Source organism: Portunus trituberculatus, chromosome 25 (genome assembly GCF_017591435.1).
Source record: "Portunus trituberculatus isolate SZX2019 chromosome 25, ASM1759143v1, whole genome shotgun sequence".
Lineage (NCBI taxonomy): Eukaryota > Metazoa > Arthropoda > Malacostraca > Decapoda > Portunidae > Portunus > Portunus trituberculatus.
This window is the reverse complement of record NC_059279.1, coordinates 10795349-10815764: the sequence shown is the minus strand read 5'-3', so window position 1 is coordinate 10815764 and position 20416 is coordinate 10795349. Positions and strand designations below refer to the sequence as shown.

General features: G+C 38.3%; 1 protein-coding gene across 2 annotated transcripts in view; it reads left to right on the top strand.

Moving 5' to 3' along the window:
• Window positions 1-4074, top strand: part of LOC123508961 — a 46993-nt gene extending 42919 nt beyond the window's left edge. Inside the window, exons 4-8 of one of the 2 annotated variants that reach the window (XM_045263036.1) lie at window position 1; window positions 143-489; window positions 1130-1250; window positions 2247-2389; window positions 2694-4074. The exon at window position 1 is cut by the window's left edge and continues 191 nt beyond it. In XM_045263036.1, the coding sequence (XP_045118971.1) occupies window position 1; window positions 143-489; window positions 1130-1250; window positions 2247-2389; window positions 2694-2894 (813 nt within the window). In that variant the 3' untranslated portion in view covers window positions 2895-4074. Of the gene's footprint in view, window positions 490-1129; window positions 1251-2246; window positions 2390-2693 lie in introns of both variants that reach the window. The other variant, XM_045263035.1, reaches the window with a different exon arrangement.
• Window positions 4075-20416: the final 16342 nt, after the last annotated feature.

Here is a 20416-nt window from a genome sequence, read left to right as displayed (position 1 = left end):
AGTAATGATTTTAATCAATTATGCATCATTGCAAGTGACAAAAAGAGTCCTTACTGCCAAATGTGGCTATTATTTACAATACCTTGTGTAAAAGTTCCCCCCTCCCTTTCACATATAAATTTAATGAGGTCAAACCCTGCAGTCTCAGCCAAGCTGTCTGTCCAGGCTCAAGCCAAGTACCCAATCAAAGGTCAGGCCTGTGTGCCACCATATGTACCAGCTAACTCTAAACATAAAATCAAGCCACTCTCCCAAGCAGTTCCCCGTCAGAAGATATCAACTGCAGGTGCTGTGATAAGTGTGGTGAAAATGGGATATGTAGCAAAGAACAGTGTCATCTATGACATCATCAAGGTGGCAGATGGAGTCACTGGCCCCACATCCAACCCAACCATTATATTCATAAAAATATTCCACAATAACAGCATAGACTGGCCAAAAGGTGGAATTCCAAGGAGAGGCCATGTAATAGTGCTGTTGGACATGTTGGTGAGTGTGAAATTATTGAAGAAAGCACTCCCAGGAGTATAGATGATGTTATGTTAAATTTGATGTTATCTAGATGACTTAGCATGTACACAGAAAATCTCTCTCTCTCTCTCTCTCTCTCTCTCTCTCTCTCTCTCTCTCTCTCTCTCTCTCTCTCTCTCTCTCTCTCTCTCTCTCTCTCTCTCTCTCTCTCTCTCTCTCTCTCTCTCTCTCTCTCTCTCTCTCTCTCTCTCTCTCTCTCTCTCTCTCAACTTTTATTTTGGCTGTTAGTTTCTGAATTGACAGTCTGGACTGCCACCCTGCATGTTATTCAGTGTTTTCTTGGAACACCAAGAAATTAATGGCTAGTGTCAAAGTCAGTTCATATTTTTGTCAGTCTTGAAATGTCAGCTATACAGGTAGCAGGATAGAATATACTTTTAAAAGAACCTAGATAAAATGCATGAAATTTCCTAACTTTGATTCAGAAGTTGCCAAATTATAAAACTATTTGTACTCATTATTTTTTTATTGATTATTTTCATCTTTATTAATTACTTTTTTACACATTCAACTTAAATATAATTTAAAGATATAAGATGCTCATTTTGCTGTCAGAAAATGAAAGTGTACTTGCTGTTCTCTCCTGCACCATGAACAGTGCCAGAATTACGAAGGCAGGAAAGAGGGAGTCATCAGCACAGAGAAAGTCTGTGTTTTCAAATATAAAGAAGAGCATCTCACCTGCTACTCAAATTCACCAGGATGCCCACACAACATAGGTAAGCTCTCCTCCCAATTCCTTATGTTGTCAGTAGTGCATTTTAGTTACCTCAGTTGATTTAGTTACCTTAGTCGATTGTGCTACCAAGAACCCATGATTAACATGTCTTGGATCAAGTTACACAAATCTCGATTCCTGTTGTTTTTCATCTGCTTATATTGTAATAAACTCGGAGCTTGATGTTACATTTTTTTATTTGCTCTCACACCTAGCAGCAGTTTGTACTCTAGAATGTGCTCCAGAAGTTAACAGAAGGTTATGGAGCATTAAAATGTGCACTGTAGCAGGGTTATGACATCACGGAAGCTCACAATTGATACACTTACCACATGAGTTGGGAGGGGTTACAATGATGATGATAAACCTCTCACAGGGCTCTGTGGCCCCTCAACTCCTCTTACATAATCAAAACTTAATTTCTTTTATGAATAATATCTAATGTTTTTCTAATCAACTATCCCAAGCGAATGATGGAGAGGTTGGGAAGGATGAAGGAAGTAGTATCCCTAAAAACAAAACCTTCATATCAGCCACTAGTCAGCTGTTCAAACAGCATATTTTCAGTACCAATTGTGATCGAGATGCAAGATGCTTCTGTACTGTACAGTGCTGTATTCTCCTACACATTGGACATTCACATCAATACATTATATATAATAAAGAACAAAAAATTATGTATTGTATATCTATCAGACTTTGCCGCATTATTCAGACAATCATCCAGTTATTGGTACAATCATACAGTTGTATTTTTTTATCCGGAAAAGTGAAGTATGGAAATTCAAGGGTCAATATTGTACTTTAGTTCTTTACTATTTTGGTGGACGATAATAAGAGATCCAAAAATATGATATACGATAGACCTAATTTTCTGTGGAATACTACGATATCGGGTGAATCTAGCAACTGCATCTGGAGTTGGTGATATCTCCCATTTTTTTATATTTTCCATTAAACCATAAACACTAACCATTTTCCTGGCTCCCTTGCATAGAGAACGCTGAGGAAGTAGCAGTCAGGCTGTTTGACTGGTTTAGACAACATGGCTTCTTACTCTCCTCTTTCACTGAAGCTGACCTACCTACTCGCAAAATTGTGGATCTTAGTGGAAGTGGACTCTTTATCATCAACTGCCAGGTTTGTGCATATATCAAGTTGTAATTCACAAGAGCTTGAACTATACCTATGGAGTTCAACATATTTTGTCCTTGTGTCTATTTTTGAATATATATTGTTGAATTTACTTATTTTGATTGATGCTCTCTTTTCCATTATGCAAAGTATTACAACATTTTTCTTCATTTTAACTCCATCCCTAACTTTGTAACCTGAATCTTACCCTTTATTTTGTATGTTCATTTTGCCCCCAGTCTTGTATCATTATTGTTCCTCACATGTACTCTAACCAAATGTCTGTCTTGGTGTATGTGGTCTATTCCAGGTGGTGAAGAAGAACATATACCCAGCTCTGGTATCCCCAATGGTTGTTTTGAGGGTGCGTGATGGCACTCGCTCACCATACAAGTTTGAAAAGGCAAGTGTTGTTCTGTCCCGAGGAGGCCCTTGTAGCATCTTAGTCACTATCAGGTTGCATGAAGGAACACATTCATTTGTGGAGGATGAGAAGCAAGAGACTCCCTGAGGTAGACCACTTCAGAGGAGAAAGGGACACAAGTAGCAGACAATAGGAAGTGAAAGTTCAGAATTACAGGTTAGTGGAGTGGAGTGGAGTGGTTACTATCATCTTTTACTGCTGTAAGAGTGCATTTTTTGTATCAGCAACATTATCTGCATTATTCATCTTGGATTGTGGATATGAAGACTGCTACTTGGTCCCGTGAATGATATTCAAAATTGGATATTTAGTCAGTGGAACATTTTATAAGTATTTGCATGACACAGTATTGCAGTTTCTGTGAGTAGTATGGAATGTAAATGTGACATATAGTATTCCCTCACATTTTCCAATCAGAGGCCATGAATGTTAACCACCTTATTTTCCAGATTATAAGACAACTTTGTGTATGATGACCCCGAATTTTTGAGGGAAAAATTTAGGTTTTGAGCTATTACCCCCTTATTGTGGTGGGAGCTGCTGCTCACATGGTTGGCTGAAGGGCCCTGGCGAGCCATAATATAGCCACTCCCTCACTACCGCTGTTGCCAGTTTCAAAATACAGCAATCTCAAACTAGTCATTCTAGGTGTGGGGTGTGGGCTTCACACCCCCCCACACTATTGCCACTTTTCCATAGATCACAAGGTTGCCTTCATTCTCCAACCCCACTTCATCTCCTCTATTCTCTGTTTGTCTTTTTCTCTCCCTCAGTTTCTATATAAATTGTTGTACTTATGAGATTATTTCCAAAATAATTTCAACTTTTGTTCCACATCAACCTTGAAGTAAAAAATCAAGGTATGTTTTATGTACAAAGGTCATCCCCCATTCTAACTGTGGCACATGAGCAGGGGAGTGCAACCTTGCCAATACCTCTACTTGACCTATACAGAAAACTTGTCCTGATTTTTACCTCAGTGGTGATGTGGAACAAAAGTATGATGGAGAATGCTATATTGGAAAGACAGGCTCCCCCCTTTTCATGCTGATTTGATTTTATGGTGTGATGAGCTGTGATGGATATGACTGGCTACCTCAACATAAACAGTATTTTATTGACATCATGGTTTCTGTTAGCCTAATCAGCAACTGATGATTATGATTATGGCGTGGCTGGGTGCATCGACATGTGACGCTGTCAGTAAACATTCATCAGCTATATAGAAAAAGCCCTCTCTGTCATGCAGCCAATAAATTGTGTATTTACCCAGTTGTAGTTTTACAGGGCCTGGACTTTATGCTCGTGTGGCCCCGTCTCCATATCTACACTTATCCAATTTCTCTTTAAAACTATACACACTCATTGCTGACACCACTTCCTCACTCAAACTGTTCGAAGTCTCAACACATCTTTGTGGGAAACTATATTTTTTAATATCTCTCAGACATCTTCCCTTCCTCAGTTTCTTATTATGCGATCTTGTGCTTCTAATGTCAAATTCTTCTCTCAGGATCAGTTTCTCATTATCCACTTGATCCATTCCATTAATCAATTTATAAACTTGTATCAGATCCCCTCTCTCTCTTCTCTGTTCCAGGATTCGTAGATCCATAGCTTTTAGTCTCTCCTCATATGCCATCCCTTTAAATTCTGGAACCATTTTTGTAGCCATTTTTTGTAGTCTCTCCTATTTCCTTATGTGTTTCTTTTTATGGGGGGTCCACACAACTGCATATTCCAAACTGAGTCTTATTATAGTACATATCAATTTCTTCATCATTTCTTTGTCCATATAGTGAAATGCTAATCCACTATTCCTTAGCAAATTATATGTCTCTCTGAAAATTCTATCTACAGTAATACTCTGCTTAACTAACGTTCGTTTAACGAATTTCCGGTTTAACATACTATATAAAGTTAGACCAAAAATCCGCATAACGTACAACCGCATCCGTTTTAGCAAATTTTCTGGGTTTGAATTTGCCGGGTGAGGGACCGAACGCGGTAGTTTCGTTGTGATTGGCTGGCTCCCCGCCTCTGTTCTAGCGCTCCTGGAGCTGGATCCAAGATTCTTTAGCAATGTCAGAGCAACCTCTTGCAGCAAAATGGCATCCATGAATGCTTGGAGGGACGGCGACAAGGTTACTATCAGGTTGCTCTGAGGTTTCTAAGGAATACCACCTCTGGAGGTGGTGTTACTGTCTTATATATGCATTTATGTTCACAAAACATTTCTATTAGCTTTTTACAAACCTTGCTCCCAAGAAAGGATTGTTTTGTAATGCATAAAGTGAAATCTTACATGGAATGCCAAAAAATAAAGCAGAGATGAGATGAGCCATAGATGAAGCGGGAGACTCACGGCCACTCGGCTGCTTCTTCTTCTTGTGACCCTTTTGCTTGCGTGTTACTTTCATCATGATGTTTATGTTTTCACTCCTCTCTTGCCTGCTATAATGGATATCATATCTTAGTATTCATATACGCTCATGCCACGAGGATAATCTTAACTCCGTGGCACTGAGTGATAGTGAATTACTAATGAAATACTGCGGTATTTCATTAATAATTCACTGTCAATCAGTGCCACGGAGTCGAGGTTATCCTCATTGCATGAGTGTGTATGAATACTAAGATATGATATCCATTATAGCAGGCAATAGAGGAGTGGAAACAAATATCATGGGGAAAGACAACACGCAAGCTAAAAGGGTCACAAAAAGAAGAAGCAGCGGCCGAGTCGCTGCGAGTCTCCCGCTTCATCTGTGGCTCATCTCATCTCTGCTTTATTTTTTGGTATTCCATTAAGATTTCACTTTATGCATTACAAAACAATCCTTTCTTGGGGGAAAGGTTTGTAAAAAGCTAACAGAAATGTTGTTTTGTGAACATAAATGCGAGAATGTGAGAAAATTTGTATGTAGCTCCTCTAACTTCCAATGACTCATATGACATCATAAAAGTAGTGGTAAACCGGTGGCCCAATATGCTAAACGTATATATATATATATATATATATATATATATATATATATATATATATATATATATATATATATATATATATATATATTTTTTTTTTTTTTTTTTTACCCATGTGGTATGTTGGGGACCAGCCCAGAACGCATTCCCCCTATTTCCATTATTTCCTATGGGAAAATTACGTCCAGTTAATGAATTTTCGCTCTACGAACAGCTTTGACTGTACAAGCAACCCCCGCTTAACAAATGGGTTACGTTCTTAAAAAAAACATTCATTAAGCGAAACATTTATAACAAGTTTAACCCCTAACTTGATCTTCCATTGAGAGGAAATGAAGCGACAGTGCATCACAGTACAGTAAAAGGTTTAATGAATGTAAAAATTTTGAAATTAAACATTTAAGCAGTTTAATTTAAGACTACAGGTTACTCTCGATTTACACTATAAATGCATTCCAAGAGGAATCGCATATATCAAAATTCGCGTAAAACAAACATGTTATTTTCATAAGAAACAATAGATAATAGGGGGAATGCGGGATGTGGTCCAAAAAAATTTGTACAAAATACTCTATTTATTTGACTAAATTAACATGTTTTTTATTATTTACCATTCTAAATACTAGAAGTGTATCTAAAATAAAGGGAAAAAGCAAGAAATAATGAGAAAGCAAAAAATAATAAGAGAAAACAACAAAACAAAGAATACGTAAACACAACACTCACTGCGTCACTGCCTTCATCACTCACACCACAGTCAGTCACCATCTTCCTCTGAGCTTTACCACTTTATCAAAAATCCACTTATCAAAAATGCAGAAGATGAATTATAGGCAGATTGAAGAGATTCCGTCTGTACTCTGTGCTGGCAGACTGCAAATGAGTCTCGAGAAGAGCGGAGCTCCCACCTATCGGCCAGCTGCGGAACTCTCTGGCGTGCAGTTTGAAATTGCCTCTGGTGCTCAGTTTGAAAATGGGTTGGACCAAATCGCGTATAAGCAAACCGATTGCGCAAATTAGATTAATTATATTATTTTTTCGGTCACATTATAACAAAAACCCGTAAATCAAGAGTTACCTGTATATATATATATATATATATATATATATATATATATATATATATATATATATATATATATATATATATATATATATATACACACACACACACACAGTAAGTCCTCGTTATACGGTAGTTCTTTATCCGCTAAATTCACAGTTATGGTATTTGGAAATTACTACCCTCAATTCGATATACGGTAAGTAAAAATTCAGATATGGTATCCGCTCATGTCTTCCGAGAGGGCCCAGCGCAGGGTAGCAGGGGTGATGACGTCATCCATGCCACACCTCCCTGCCACTCACATTACTGACTTCAACTTGAGCACCCATGGAGCCTGTTATCTCTTCCTCTCCTCCCCTTTTTTTTTTTTAACTGCATTACATATTACTGACATGCATTACTAATTAGATGAATAAATGGAATATTAAAGGGTCTGTTGTAAGCACAAATATATTCATAATAATTATAGCAAACAGTAAAAGCCTACTACCAGCAGCAAACCATGCAGCAACTGATAAAGGGCACAGATGGGCCTGGCAAGCCTACTATTAGAGAATGGTGGAAGTCATATAACATCAAGCACGCCTTAGATAACATCAAGTCATCTTGGGATGAAGTGAAGACGTCTTCCATGAGCTTGGCATGGAATAAAGTATGGCCAGAATGCGCGCATGACTTCCCAGGCTTCACTGAAGACGACATCAGTGCGATCAGAAATGACAGAGTAAATCTGTGCCATAGGGCTGGCTTTGATGAAGTTGATGATGAGGATGTTCAAGATCTTTTGGAAGGTCATGCTGAACCTCTCTCAAATGAACTTATAGAGCAAGACAAGGCATCACAGGAGACAGAAGAACCTGTGCATGGCCTGGACATCAAAACTCTTAGAGAATGTTTTGGTGGTATCAAAAAAGCTCTGGAAACCCTGAAGGAATGCGACCCAAATCCTGCCAGGAGTAGCAAAGTGGCTCATGACGTAGAGAAAAGTGTCAAGATTTTATCAAGAAATCTATGATGAAAAAACAAGAAAAACCAAACAGTCCTCCATCTACTCGTTCTTCAAGCCAGTCAGACATGCCATCCCTGTCACACTTGCTGTGCTACAGCTGGCCCTTCCACATCCGCTGCCTTCCTCCATGTCCTCCTTCTTCAAACCAGTGAAACATTCCAACTCTGCTACAGCTTGCCCTTCCTCCATATCCTCTTTCTTTAAATCAGTGAAACATGCCGACCGTGCTACAGCTGACCCTTCCACAGTGCAGACGATGACATCTTATCTTCGTCTGCACACTCAGTGGAAGATGAGTAAGGGCTGAAATCCCTATTGTGCCTTATTCTCGGAAGGGACATCATCTGATAGAATACATGGCGAGTGAAAGGTAAATAAAAACGTTTTGTTTATTTCTTTTGCGCAGTACTTTACTTTTTTTTTATTTATTTTTTTTATGACGATTTTCATGTATTTTAATTTCTGTAGGGGTGACTTTTGACGTGCTGGAGCACATTCCCTATTATTACATGTTATAATGGGTTCAGTATACGGTAATTTCAATTTACGGTAAGGTTTCCAGGAACGCATATATATATATATATATATATATATATATATATATATATATATATATATATATATATATATATATATATATATATATATATATATATATATATATATAAATAAATAATGTAGACGCATGTGTGTGGCTGCAGTATGAATTCCAAGGTACCGTGGCCCTCATGTCCACCACGGGGTTAAAGGGTTATTTTTTACGTTCGGTATATAAGATGACCCCTTTATTTAGGAGCCTAAAAATTGGCAAAAAAAACTTGTCTTATAGTCTGAAAAATACAGTAACATTATATTGTGTTGGACTGTCCTCACTAATGCATTCAAGAAAGTTAAAAACAAAGGATAAGAACATATCAATATGCTGATAACCAAAAGGTAGTGTGTTTATTTCATGTTACTTTTCACCTTTCACTCATGACAGATCAACTACAATCCCACTAAAATTGTTAGCAACCAAAAGCTGGTCATGGGCGACTGTGGCAGCCTAGAGGTTGATGTCCTGGTAACGACCAATGTCATCCCACCTGAATTGGATGAACTAGAGGTACAGTGTTCTTTTCCTCTCTCACATTGCTTAGACACCTCTTGCTTTCTGGGTCACTGTCTTCTCTCATATGTTCTTTTACTTATTATGTGTATGATTACTTCTTCTATATGTATTTGCTGCACACATAACATAATGAAGTGACATTTATGATGCAGAATGCACAAAATGATGCACAAGGCATCAACAAACCAATGTACTAATATTGCTGCTGTCATGCCCTCTAATCTTGCCTTCCTTCCAGGTTGGTAGCTTTGTGCAGTTAAGAGGTGTGGACTGTTGTCCAATAAATCACAATGACCAGCCTAATGACAATCGCATACTGATCTTCAGAATACAGAATCAAGACGGATTCATTAAAATACTCAGTGATGATGATCCACAGCTATTGCATCTCAAAAAGTAAGTCTCTGTAATTCTACTTTGAAACATTATGGAAAGTGGCCATGAGAGGCTCTCATATGAAACAAAACATCAGTTAGAACACTTAAAGAAATATAAATCCAACACCTCACTAGTCAGGCCAGGATGGTCACTAGGCTACATTCACATTCTCCGCGCTCCGTGGAGAGCGGACGTGCCTCCTGCGCATGAACGGCATCTAAATAACACTCCACACACTAAGCAATGTGCTTGAGTGAGAATAGTTATTGCTATTCAGGGGCGACCAGAGCGAGTGAACGAGTGTACAGAGTGAACGTAGCCTGGTGACGTGTACATGGGAGTGATCGGAGGTGGGAAAACCTCCACACTCCAAACGACAGAGCGGGAACCCACAAAGGCCAGCCATAGCAGTCGCCAACGCATCCAACCACACACGTAACTACCAGGCCTGGCCCCCAGTGACCACACACCCACATGTTCCCAGGAAAAGTAAGGAAAAATGGATAGACCGGTAAGGAATAAATTACCAAATTCAAAATATGTTGATGAGGCCCAGGGAGCAAAGCCGAAAGTGGCCAGTCAAAGCATGAGTCCAGCTTCAACAGGGGCAACATTGCAAGGTAGATTGGTGATGTTGGAGAAGAGATTTGAGGAGTTAGTGAAGGAATTAAAAGTTCAGAGGAGTGAGGAGGAGCAGGATAGAGAATTCCGCAAGGCTTTGAAGGAAAGAGTTAAGAGACTGGAGGAAAATGAAAACGATTGGTGGATGAGAATGCGCATTTGAAGGTGGAGGTTGAAAAATACAAGAGACGGTTGGAGGAGAAAATGGAGAGAGTAGTAAAGGAGAAAGATGACTTTAAGGAAATGATTAGTGAGCAGAATGAAAGGTTTGAAAGGAATGGGAACTGAAGAAAACACAATGGACTGAGTCGAGGGAAGCAGAGATGGTTGGATTACAAGAAATAATTAAAGATCAGTTGAAGGAAGACAAAAAAGAAAGGTCCAAGGAACTGGTTAATGTAATGAAGAATAAGGAAACATTGATAAGGGAAATAGCAGAAAAGAAGAAGAGTGTGTTAATATTTGGGATGAAAGAACAAAATATAACATATAAGCCTAAGAGAATTAAGGAAGAATTAAAAACGGTAAGAGATCTGTTCAAAAATCTAAATGATGATGAAAAAAAAGACCTACAAGAAGAAGTGGAAGAGATCCATAGACTGGGTCCATATAAGGAGGGAGTGAACAGACCGATTAAAGTAGTACTGAAGTCACAACAATCTGGGAGGATGTCCTATATAGAACATCAAAGTTAAGAGAGATAGAAGGTTGTAAAGAGGTGTTTGTGAGAAAGAATAGAAATGAGGAAGAGAGGAGAAGATATAAGGAATTGGTGGAAGAGGCGAGAAGGAAAAATGATGAGCGGTCTGAGGAGGAAAGAGAAAAGTTTTTGGAGAGTTATAGGAGAGAGAGTCAGAAAGTGGTATGTGGAAAGAAGGAATACGGAGGAACCCCTAGAGGGAGCAGTGGGTGGACCGTAATGTATACTAATATAGATGGGATACTGTCAAGTAGATTGGAATTGCAAGACTATATGATAGTGGAGAAGCCTGATATAGTGTGTTTGACTGAGACAAAATTGCATGAAAAAACAAAGATAAATTTGGATAATAAATATAATATATGGAGAAAGGATAGGGAGAGTAAAGGTGGAGGAGGAGTTATGATTATGACGAAGAAATAAATAAATGTGGATAAGGTTTGGTATGGGAAGAACAATGCAGAAGTGATAAGCATAAGGATAAAAAGTGATGGAAAAGAATTAATAATCATGGTGACCTATGTACCTCCTAAAACAAATTCTTGGACATTAAGGAATACGACAATATGATCAAGGATACTTTACAGAGTTTGGAAAGTGTATTATCTGGAAAAGAAAGGTGATACTAGTAGGAGATTTTAATTGTAAGGAGGTGGATTGGGAAAATCTAGTAAGTGGTGTTGGAGAAGAAGCATGGGAGAGAGATTTCTTAATCTAATGATGGAAAATATGATGGAACAGAGGGTGAAGGAAAATACTAGATATAGAGGAGATGATGAACCGGCTAGACTGGATTTGGTGTTAACAAGAGAAGTGTACCTATGTGGAGATATACAATACAAGTGTCCTTTGGGAAAGAGTGATCATGTGGTTATGGAAATGCAGATAGCAACAACACAGCGAAGGAAGGACGAGACATACAGGAGTGGTAGATTGAATTATAGAAAGATGGACACAGAAAGTTTGAAAAATTATTTCAGAAAATTAGATTGGGAGGAGATGTTACAAATCAGAGAAGTGCAAAAGAAATATGAGATTTTTATGAAATATTATAAAGAAGGAGTTATGAAATTTGTACCAAAGTATAAACCAAGAGAGGAAGGAAGAAAGGATTGGTTTAATGCAACTTGTGTTAAGGCTAAGGAAAAGAGAGATGTGGCTTGGAAAAGATGGAAAAGAGCAGGAATATACTAAATAAGGAGAATTATAGAGTGGCAAGAAATGAGTATGTGAGGGTAAGGAGGAGGAAGAAAGAAAATTTGAAAAGATATTGTAGACAAGAGTAAGGAACATCCAAAATTGTTTTACAGGTTCATAAATGGTAAACTTAAAAGAGAGAGTCCATTGAAAGATTAAAAGGAGAGCAAGGGATAGTAGATGACCCTAAGAATATAGCGGAATTGCTAAATAATAGGTTTCAGCAAGTATTTACTAAAGAAACAATGTTTGTAAAGCCACAGAATGTACAAGGAAATGTGCACATGGAGGACATTAAGATACCTAAAAGGAGTTATATAAAATGTTGGAGGAACTTAAAGATGATAAAGCGATGGGACCAGATGAAGTTTCAGGAAAATTATTGAAGGAGTGTAGAGAAGAATTGATTGATCCATTATATGATATTATAAGGTGCTCATTAGAAACAGGGAAGTACCAGTAGAGTGGAAGAGAGCTGAAGTGGTGCCCATTTATAAGGGAGGCAGTAAGGAAGAGCCTCTTAACTATAGACCTGTGTCTCTAACAAGTGTGGTCGGTAAGATTTGTGAGAGGGTGATAAAGAAATATTGGATACGGTTCCTGGAGGATCATAAGTTATTATCGGATCATCAATTTGGCTTCAGGAAAGGGAGGTCATGTGTAACAAATCTACTGAGCTTTTATTCAAGAGTGGTTGACAAAATACAGGAGCGAGGGATGGATGGACTGTGTATATTTGGATTTAAAGAAAGCTTTTGACAAGGTACCTCACGAGAGACTGTTATGGAAAGTAGAGATTTATGGAGGACTGAAAGGAAAAGTGTTAAAGTGGATGGAAAACTACTTGAGATGGAGGGAGATGAGAACGGTAATAAGGGATGCAAGGTCGGACTGGTTGGTGGTGGAGAGTGGAGTCCCACAAGGCTCAGTGCTGGCACCAATACTTTTCCTGGTATATATAAATGACATGCCAGAGGAGTAAACAGTTATATTAATTTGTTTGCGGATGATGCGAAGTTGTGTAGGTGTGTGAAGAGTGAAGAAGATTGTGAAATTTTACAGGCAGACCTGGATAAGATTTGGGAGTGGAGCAAGAGGTGGCAAATGGAATTTAATCTGAGCAAAAGTCATGTGATGGAGATGGGAAAGAGTGGAAGACGGCCAAGAGGGTCATATAAGATGGGTGAAGAAGTAGTGTTGAAAAAGGTGGAAAAGGAAAAGGATTTGGGAGTGATAATACAAGACCATGGGCAGTTTGAGGCTCATATTGATAAGATGTTTGGAGAAACGTATAATTTGATAAAAATATTGGATTAGCCTTCCATTATATGGATAAAGATATGATGAAGAAATTAATTAGTATGGTAATTAGACCAAGATTGGAATATGCTGGAGTGGTTTGGTCCCCTTATAAAAAGAAGCATATAAGGAAGTTGGAGAGATTGCAGAGAATGGCAACAAAATGGTTCCGGAATTGGCAGAAATGACCTATGAGGAGAGATTAAAAGAAATTAATTTGCCTACCTTGGAACAAAGAAGAGAAAGAGGAGATTTAATACAGGTTTATAAACTGTTGAATGGACTGGATGAAGTGGATAATGAGCAAATGATGTTGAGAGAGGAAAACTTAAGTAGAACTACAAGATCGCATAGTAAAAAGATAGCCAAGGAATATGCTTGAAGGATGTGAAAAAATATAGTTTCCCACAAAGATGTGTGGAGGTGTGGAATGGTTTGAGTGAGGAGGTGGTGTCAGCAAGGAGTGTGCATAGTTTTAAAGGAAAGTTGGATGTGTGTAGATATGGAGACGGGGCCACACGAGTATGATACCCAGGCCCTGTAAAATTACAACTAGGTGAATACAACTAGGTGAATACACACCGCGCTCCATGGAGAGCGGACGTGCCTCCTGCTCAGAGTGGCATCTAACTAACACTCCACACGCTAAGCAATGTGCTTGAGTGAGAATCGTTATTGGTATTAAAGGGCGACCAGAGCGAGTGAACGAGTGTACAGAGTGAACGTAGCCTGGTGGCGTGTACATGAGAGTGATCAGAGGTGTGAGAACCTCCACTCCAAACGACAGAGCGGGAACCACACAAAGGCCAGCCATAGCAGCCGCCAACACATCCCACCACACACACGTAGCTACCAGGCCTGGCCCCCAGTGACCACACACCCACATGCTCCCAGGAAGAGTAAAAAAATGGATAGACCGGTAAGAAATAAATTACCAAATTCAAAATATGCCGATGAGGCCCAGGAGCAAAACCAAAAGTGGCCAGTCAAAGCATGAGTCCATCTTCAACAGGGCAACAATGCAAGGTAGATTGGTAATGTTGGAGAAGAGATTTGAGGAGTTGGTGAAGGAATTAAAAGTTCAGAGGAGTGAGGAGGAGCAGGATAGAGAATTCTGCAAGGCTTTGAAGGAAAGAGTTAAGAGACTGGAGGAAAATGAAAACGATTGGTGGATGAGAATGCACACTTGAGAGTGGAGGTTGAAAAATACAAGAGACGGTTGGAGGAGAAAATGGAGAGAGTAGTAAAGGAGAAAGATGACTTTAAGGAAATGATCAGTGAGCAGAATGAAAGGTTTGAAAGGAATGGGAACTGAAGAAAACACAATGGACTGAGTCGAGGGAAGCAGAGATGGTTGGATTACAAGAAATAATTAAAGATCAGTTGAAGGAAGACAAAAAAGAAAGGTCCAAGGAACTGGTTAATGTTATGAAGAATAAGGAAACATTGATAAGAGAAATAGCAGAAAAGAAGAAGAGTGTGTTAATATTTGGGATGAAAGAACAAAATATAACATATAAGCCTAAGAGAATTAAGGAAGAATTAAAACGGTAAGAGATCTGTTCAAAAATCTAAATGATGATGAAAAAAAAGACCTACAAGAAGTGGAAGAGATCCATAGACTGGGTCCGTATAAGGAGGGAGTGAGCAGACCGATTAAAGTAGTACTGAAGTCACAACAATCTGGAGGATATCCTATATAGAACATCAAAGTTAAGAGAGATAGAAGGTTGTAAAGAGGTGTTTGTGAAAAAGAATAGAAATGAGGAAGAGAGGAGAAGATATAAGGAATTGGTGGAAGAGGCGAGAAGGAAAAATGATGAGCGGTCTGAGGAGGAAAGAGAAAAGTTTTTTTGGAGAGTTATAGGAGAGAGAGTCAGAAAGTGGTATGTGGAAAGAAGGAATGCGGAGGAACCCTAGAGGGAGCAGTGGGTGGACCGTAATGTATACTAATATAGATGGGATACTGTCAAGTAGATTGGAATTGCAAGACTATATGATGGTGGAGAAGCCTGATATAGTGTGTTTGACTGAGACAAAATTGCATGAAAAACAAAGGTAAATTTGGATAATAAATATAATATATGGAGAAAGGATAGAGAGTAAAGGTGGAGGAGGAGTTATGATTATGACGAAGAAATAAATAAATGTGGATAAGGTTTGGTATGGGAAGAACAACGCAGAAGTGATAAGCATAAGGATAAAAAGTGATGGAAAAGAATTAATAATCATGGTGACCTATGTACCTCCTAAAACAAATTCTTGGACATTAAGGGAATACGACAATATGATCAAGGATACTTTACAGAGTTTGGAAAGTGTATTATCTGGAAAAGAAAGGTGATACTAGTAGGAGATTTTAATTGTAAGGAGGTGGATTGGGAAAATCTAGTAAGTGGTGTTGGAGAGGAAGCATGGGAGAGAGATTTCTTAATCTAATGATGGAAAATATGATGGAACAGAGGGTGAAGGAAAATACTAGATATAGAGGAGATGATGAACCGGCTAGACTGGATTTGGTGTTAACAAGAGAAGTGTACCTATGTGGAGATATACAATACAAATGTCCTTTGGGAAAGAGTGATCATGTGGTTATGGAAATGCAGATAGCAACAACACAGCGAAGGAAAGACGAGACATACAGGAGTGGTAGATTGAATTATAGAAAGATGGACACAGAAAGTTTGAAAAATTATTTCAGAAAATTAGATTGGGAGATGTTACAAATCAGAGAAGTGCAAAAAAATATGAGATTTTTATGAAATATTATAAAGAAGGAGTTATGAAATTTGTACCAAAGTATAAACCGAGAGAGGAAGGAAGAAAGGATTGGTTTAATGCAACTTGTGTTAAGGCTAAGGAAAAGAGAGATGTGGCTTGGAAAAGATGGAAAAGAGCAGGAATATACTAAATAAGGAGAATTATAGAGTGGCGAGAAATGAGTATGTGAGGGTAAGGAGGAGGAAGAAAGAAAATTTGAAAAGATATTGTAGACAAGAGTAAGGAACATCCAAAATTGTTTTACAGGTTCATAAATGGTAAACTTAAAAGAGAGAGTCCATTGAAAGATTAAAAGGAGAGCAAGGGATAGTAGATGACCCTAAGAATATAGCGGAATTGCTAAATAATAGGTTTCAGCAAGTATTTACTAAAGAAACAATGTTTGTAAAGCCTCAGAATGTACAAGGAAATGTGCACATGGATGACATTAAGATACCTAAAAGGAGTTATATAAAATGTTGGAGGAACTTAAAGATGATAAAGCGATGGGACCAGATGAAGTTTCAGGAAAATTATTGAAGGAGTGTAGAGAAGAATTGATTGATCCATTATATGATATTATAAGGTGCTCATTAGAAACAGGGAAGTACCAGTAGAGTGGAAAAGAGCTGAAGTGGTGCCCATTTATAAGGGAGGCAGTAAGGAAGAGCCTCTTAACTATAGACCTGTGTCTCTAACAAGTGTGGTCGGTAAGATTTGTGAGAGGGTGATAAAGAAATATTGGATACGGTTCCTGGAGGATCATAAGTTATTATCGGATCATCAATTTGGCTTTAGGAAAGGGAGGTCATGTGTAACAAATCTACTGAGCTTTTATTCAAGAGTGGTTGACAAAATACAAGAGAGAGAGGATGGATGGACTGTGTATATTTGGATTTAAAGAAAGCTTTTGACAAGGTACCTCACATGAGACTGCTATGGAAATTAGAGATTTATGGAGGACTGAAAGGAAAAGTGTTAAAGTGGATGGAAAACTACTTGAGATGGAGGGAGATGAGAACGGTAATAAGGGATGCAAAGTCGGACTGGTTGGTGGTGGAGAGTGGAGTCCCACAAGGCTCAGTGCTGGCACCAATACTTTTCCTTGTATATATTAATGACATGCCAGAGGGAGTAAACAGTTATATTAATTTGTTTGCGGATGATGCGAAGTTGTGTAGGTGTGTGAAGAGTGAAGAAGATTGTGAAATTTTACAGGCAGATCTGGATAAGATTTGGGAGTGGAGCAAGAGGTGGCAAATGGAATTTAATCTGAGCAAAAGTCATGTGATGGAGATGGGGAAGAGTGGAAGACGGCCAAGAGGGTCATATAAGATGGGTGAAGAAGTAGTGTTGAAAAAGGTGGAAAAGGAAAAGGATTTGGGAGTGATAATACAAGACCATGGGCAGTTTGAGGCTCATATTGATAAGATGTTTGGAGAAACGTATAATTTGATAAAAATATTGGATTAGCCTTCCATTATATGGATAAAGATATGATGAAGAAATTAATTAGTACGGTAATTAGACCAAGATTGGAATATGCTGGAGTGGTTTGGTCCCCTTATAAAAAGAAGCATATAAGGAAGTTGGAGAGATTGCAGAGAATGGCAACAAAATGGTTCCGGAATTGGCAGAAATGACCTATGAGGAGAGATTAAAAGAAATGAATTTGCTTACCTTGGAACAAAGAAGAGAAAGAGGAGATTTAATACAGGTTTATAAACTGTTGAATGGACTGGATGAAGTGAATAATGAGCAAATGATGTTGAGAGAGGAAAACTTAAATAGAACTACGAGATCGCATAGTAAAAAGATAGCCAAGGGAATATGCTTGAAGGATGTGAAGAAATATAGTTTTCCACAAAGATGTGTGGAGGTGTGGAATGGTTTAAGTGAGGAGGTGGTGTCAGCGAGGAGTGTGCATAGTTTTAAAGGAAAATTGGATGTGTGTAGATATGGAGACGGGGCCACACGAGTATGATACCCAGGCCCTGTAAAATTACAACTAGGTGAATTACATGAGCCACTTTTTGTGGTAAGTGGCTGAAGAAAGAAAAAAAAAAAATCCACCCCTTTATTGCCTGTTATAATGGATATCATATCTTTGTATTCATATGCTATCATGCCACGAGGATCACCTTGACTCCGTGGCACTGAGTGATAGTTCAGAGGTGCTCAGCTGTTCCTTTTCACAGATTTTACTCCTCAGTCTGGAGCTAACCCGCACTGAGACTGGATTGGTTCTCTGCGCTTTCACCTTGTGTCCCATACTATGACATCCACGTGTGGCGTGGTAAGGCTTGTAAAAATCTGATAGAAATGTTGTTTTGTGAACATAAATATATATACGAGACAGTAACACCTCCTTGGGAGGTGGTTTTACCAGCAACTTGCTAGCAACTTCATTACCATGGCAACAATGTCTCCCTATGCATTTGTGGATACCATTTCTTGGCCAGCAGTTGCTCCACTCGTTGCAAATTTCTTGGATCCTGGCCCAGTGCAGTTCCCACCAGAAGCAGTGTAGTGAATTGATTGATGTCCTACACCATTTCTTTCACTAATTGATATCTAGTTTTCAAGTTATGACTTTTTTCAACTTATGCTGACCTCTTATCCCCAACAATCTTAGGGATCTGTGGGAAATGTGGTGTTTGGGTGAGGAAGAACTGAATTGAGTAACACACGTCAGGGAAGAGGAGGCCGATAGCTGGTGGGAAGGCCAAAGAAAATGTGAAAGGAGTGTGTGATTGAGGATATGTATTAGTTCCGAATAGAACATATAGCACAAGATTGCCAGTTGTGGAACACAGTCATTGCCTGTCCAACCACACCCTAAATGGGAAAATGAGGACAAATGAAAATGATGATGATGATGACGTTGCAGAAGAGGTTGCAAGTTAACAAAATCACACCAAAAATTTCTCAAAACAAATAAAATTACATCAATAAAAATGTTGGCAGCAGTGGCGGTGGCGGCAGCTGCTGTGAGTGTTGTTGTGTTATTGGTAAGCAGCGGCAGCATTACTATCAATTCGCTACACTGATTTAATTTTTTTTTTTATCCCAATATTTTTGTGTACAATTAAGTTGAAGTTAGGTTAGGTCACTACATGTCTCACCAGAAAAACATACCTAAGCCACATGAGACACTCGTTGGTTGGGTGAAACTGAAAGTTGACCATAGCTTCTTGTGCAAATGACATTACACTCACATACACTCATTCAACCATTGACACATCCTCTAACCTCTTACGAATATTCCTTAGCAGAGTTTAAGCTTTTTGCACCACAAATAGACTTAACACCTCCTGACATATAAATAAGCACTATTCTCACAAATGATAATCACCAATATCAATCCATCCCGCCTCTCACAATAGACAACAATGTGATTTCTCACTCACACATAAAGTCTTGAGCATGACATACAATACTTCTGTGTCATTCAAATAACACTTATTTAGAGGAATTCAATACGTACATCACTGTCTATTGTGACTTAGTAGGCAGGGGAGTGTTGGTAGCAGCAGCTGGCACCCGGTTTGAATTTACAGATAATCTAATTTTGGCCATAAATTATTTTTTCATGCCACCTTCAAATATTTGAATATTGCAAAATTTGGATCATCAGTGTTCAAATTAATGGACTTTTACTATATTACCATTATTCACTTATTTATCCTTTTCATCATGTAGCCTAAATATCTGGTTTATTGCTCGTGGATCAGCCATTGATAACTCTCACACACTTTCTTTACCCACAGTAGTGTGCTGGAGGCAACAGAGCAAGAAAAACATGGAAGCAGTGGACAACTATAGATAGTCTGCCTGAGCATTTATTTCTCACAGCTCCAGCTTCTCATTATATCTCATTCACCTTTGTATTCATTCTGCATAGCTTCCCTCATCCTCACTCAAACTACCATTATCATTTTCTCTTCTTTCACTGAGCTTTTCATTTATTTAAAGCATTATATATAATTCCACATTGATGTTCTTAAAAGAAAATGTAAAGTAATGGAAAAGGGTTCTATTCAGGCAGTCCAATTAAGTTTTGTCTTCAAATTTCTTCCTGATATAGTTTGAGTCATGGGGAGTAGCAAAGAATTAGACAAAAACCTCAAAGGTTTATCTGAGGAAAAAAATAAAGCAAGCATAAGGATTCTAGTTAAAGCTAAACTTTACTTATTGGGTTAATTATTTATGAAAATTTTGCTTTGGTGATTTTTTTTTTTTTTTTTACCATCTAATTGTGAATTAATGTTTATTGAGCATCAGAAAGTATGTCAGCCAGTCAGTTACCTTATCATGCATGCAAAGGTAACTTGTTCATTGCAACACTGGCCCGTGAATGTTCTAGTGCTCAAATAGTCAGGTTTTATATTCAAATATACCTTGTGTGTATATATATATATATATATATATATATATATATATATATATATATATATATATATATATATAAAAGGCTGATAGC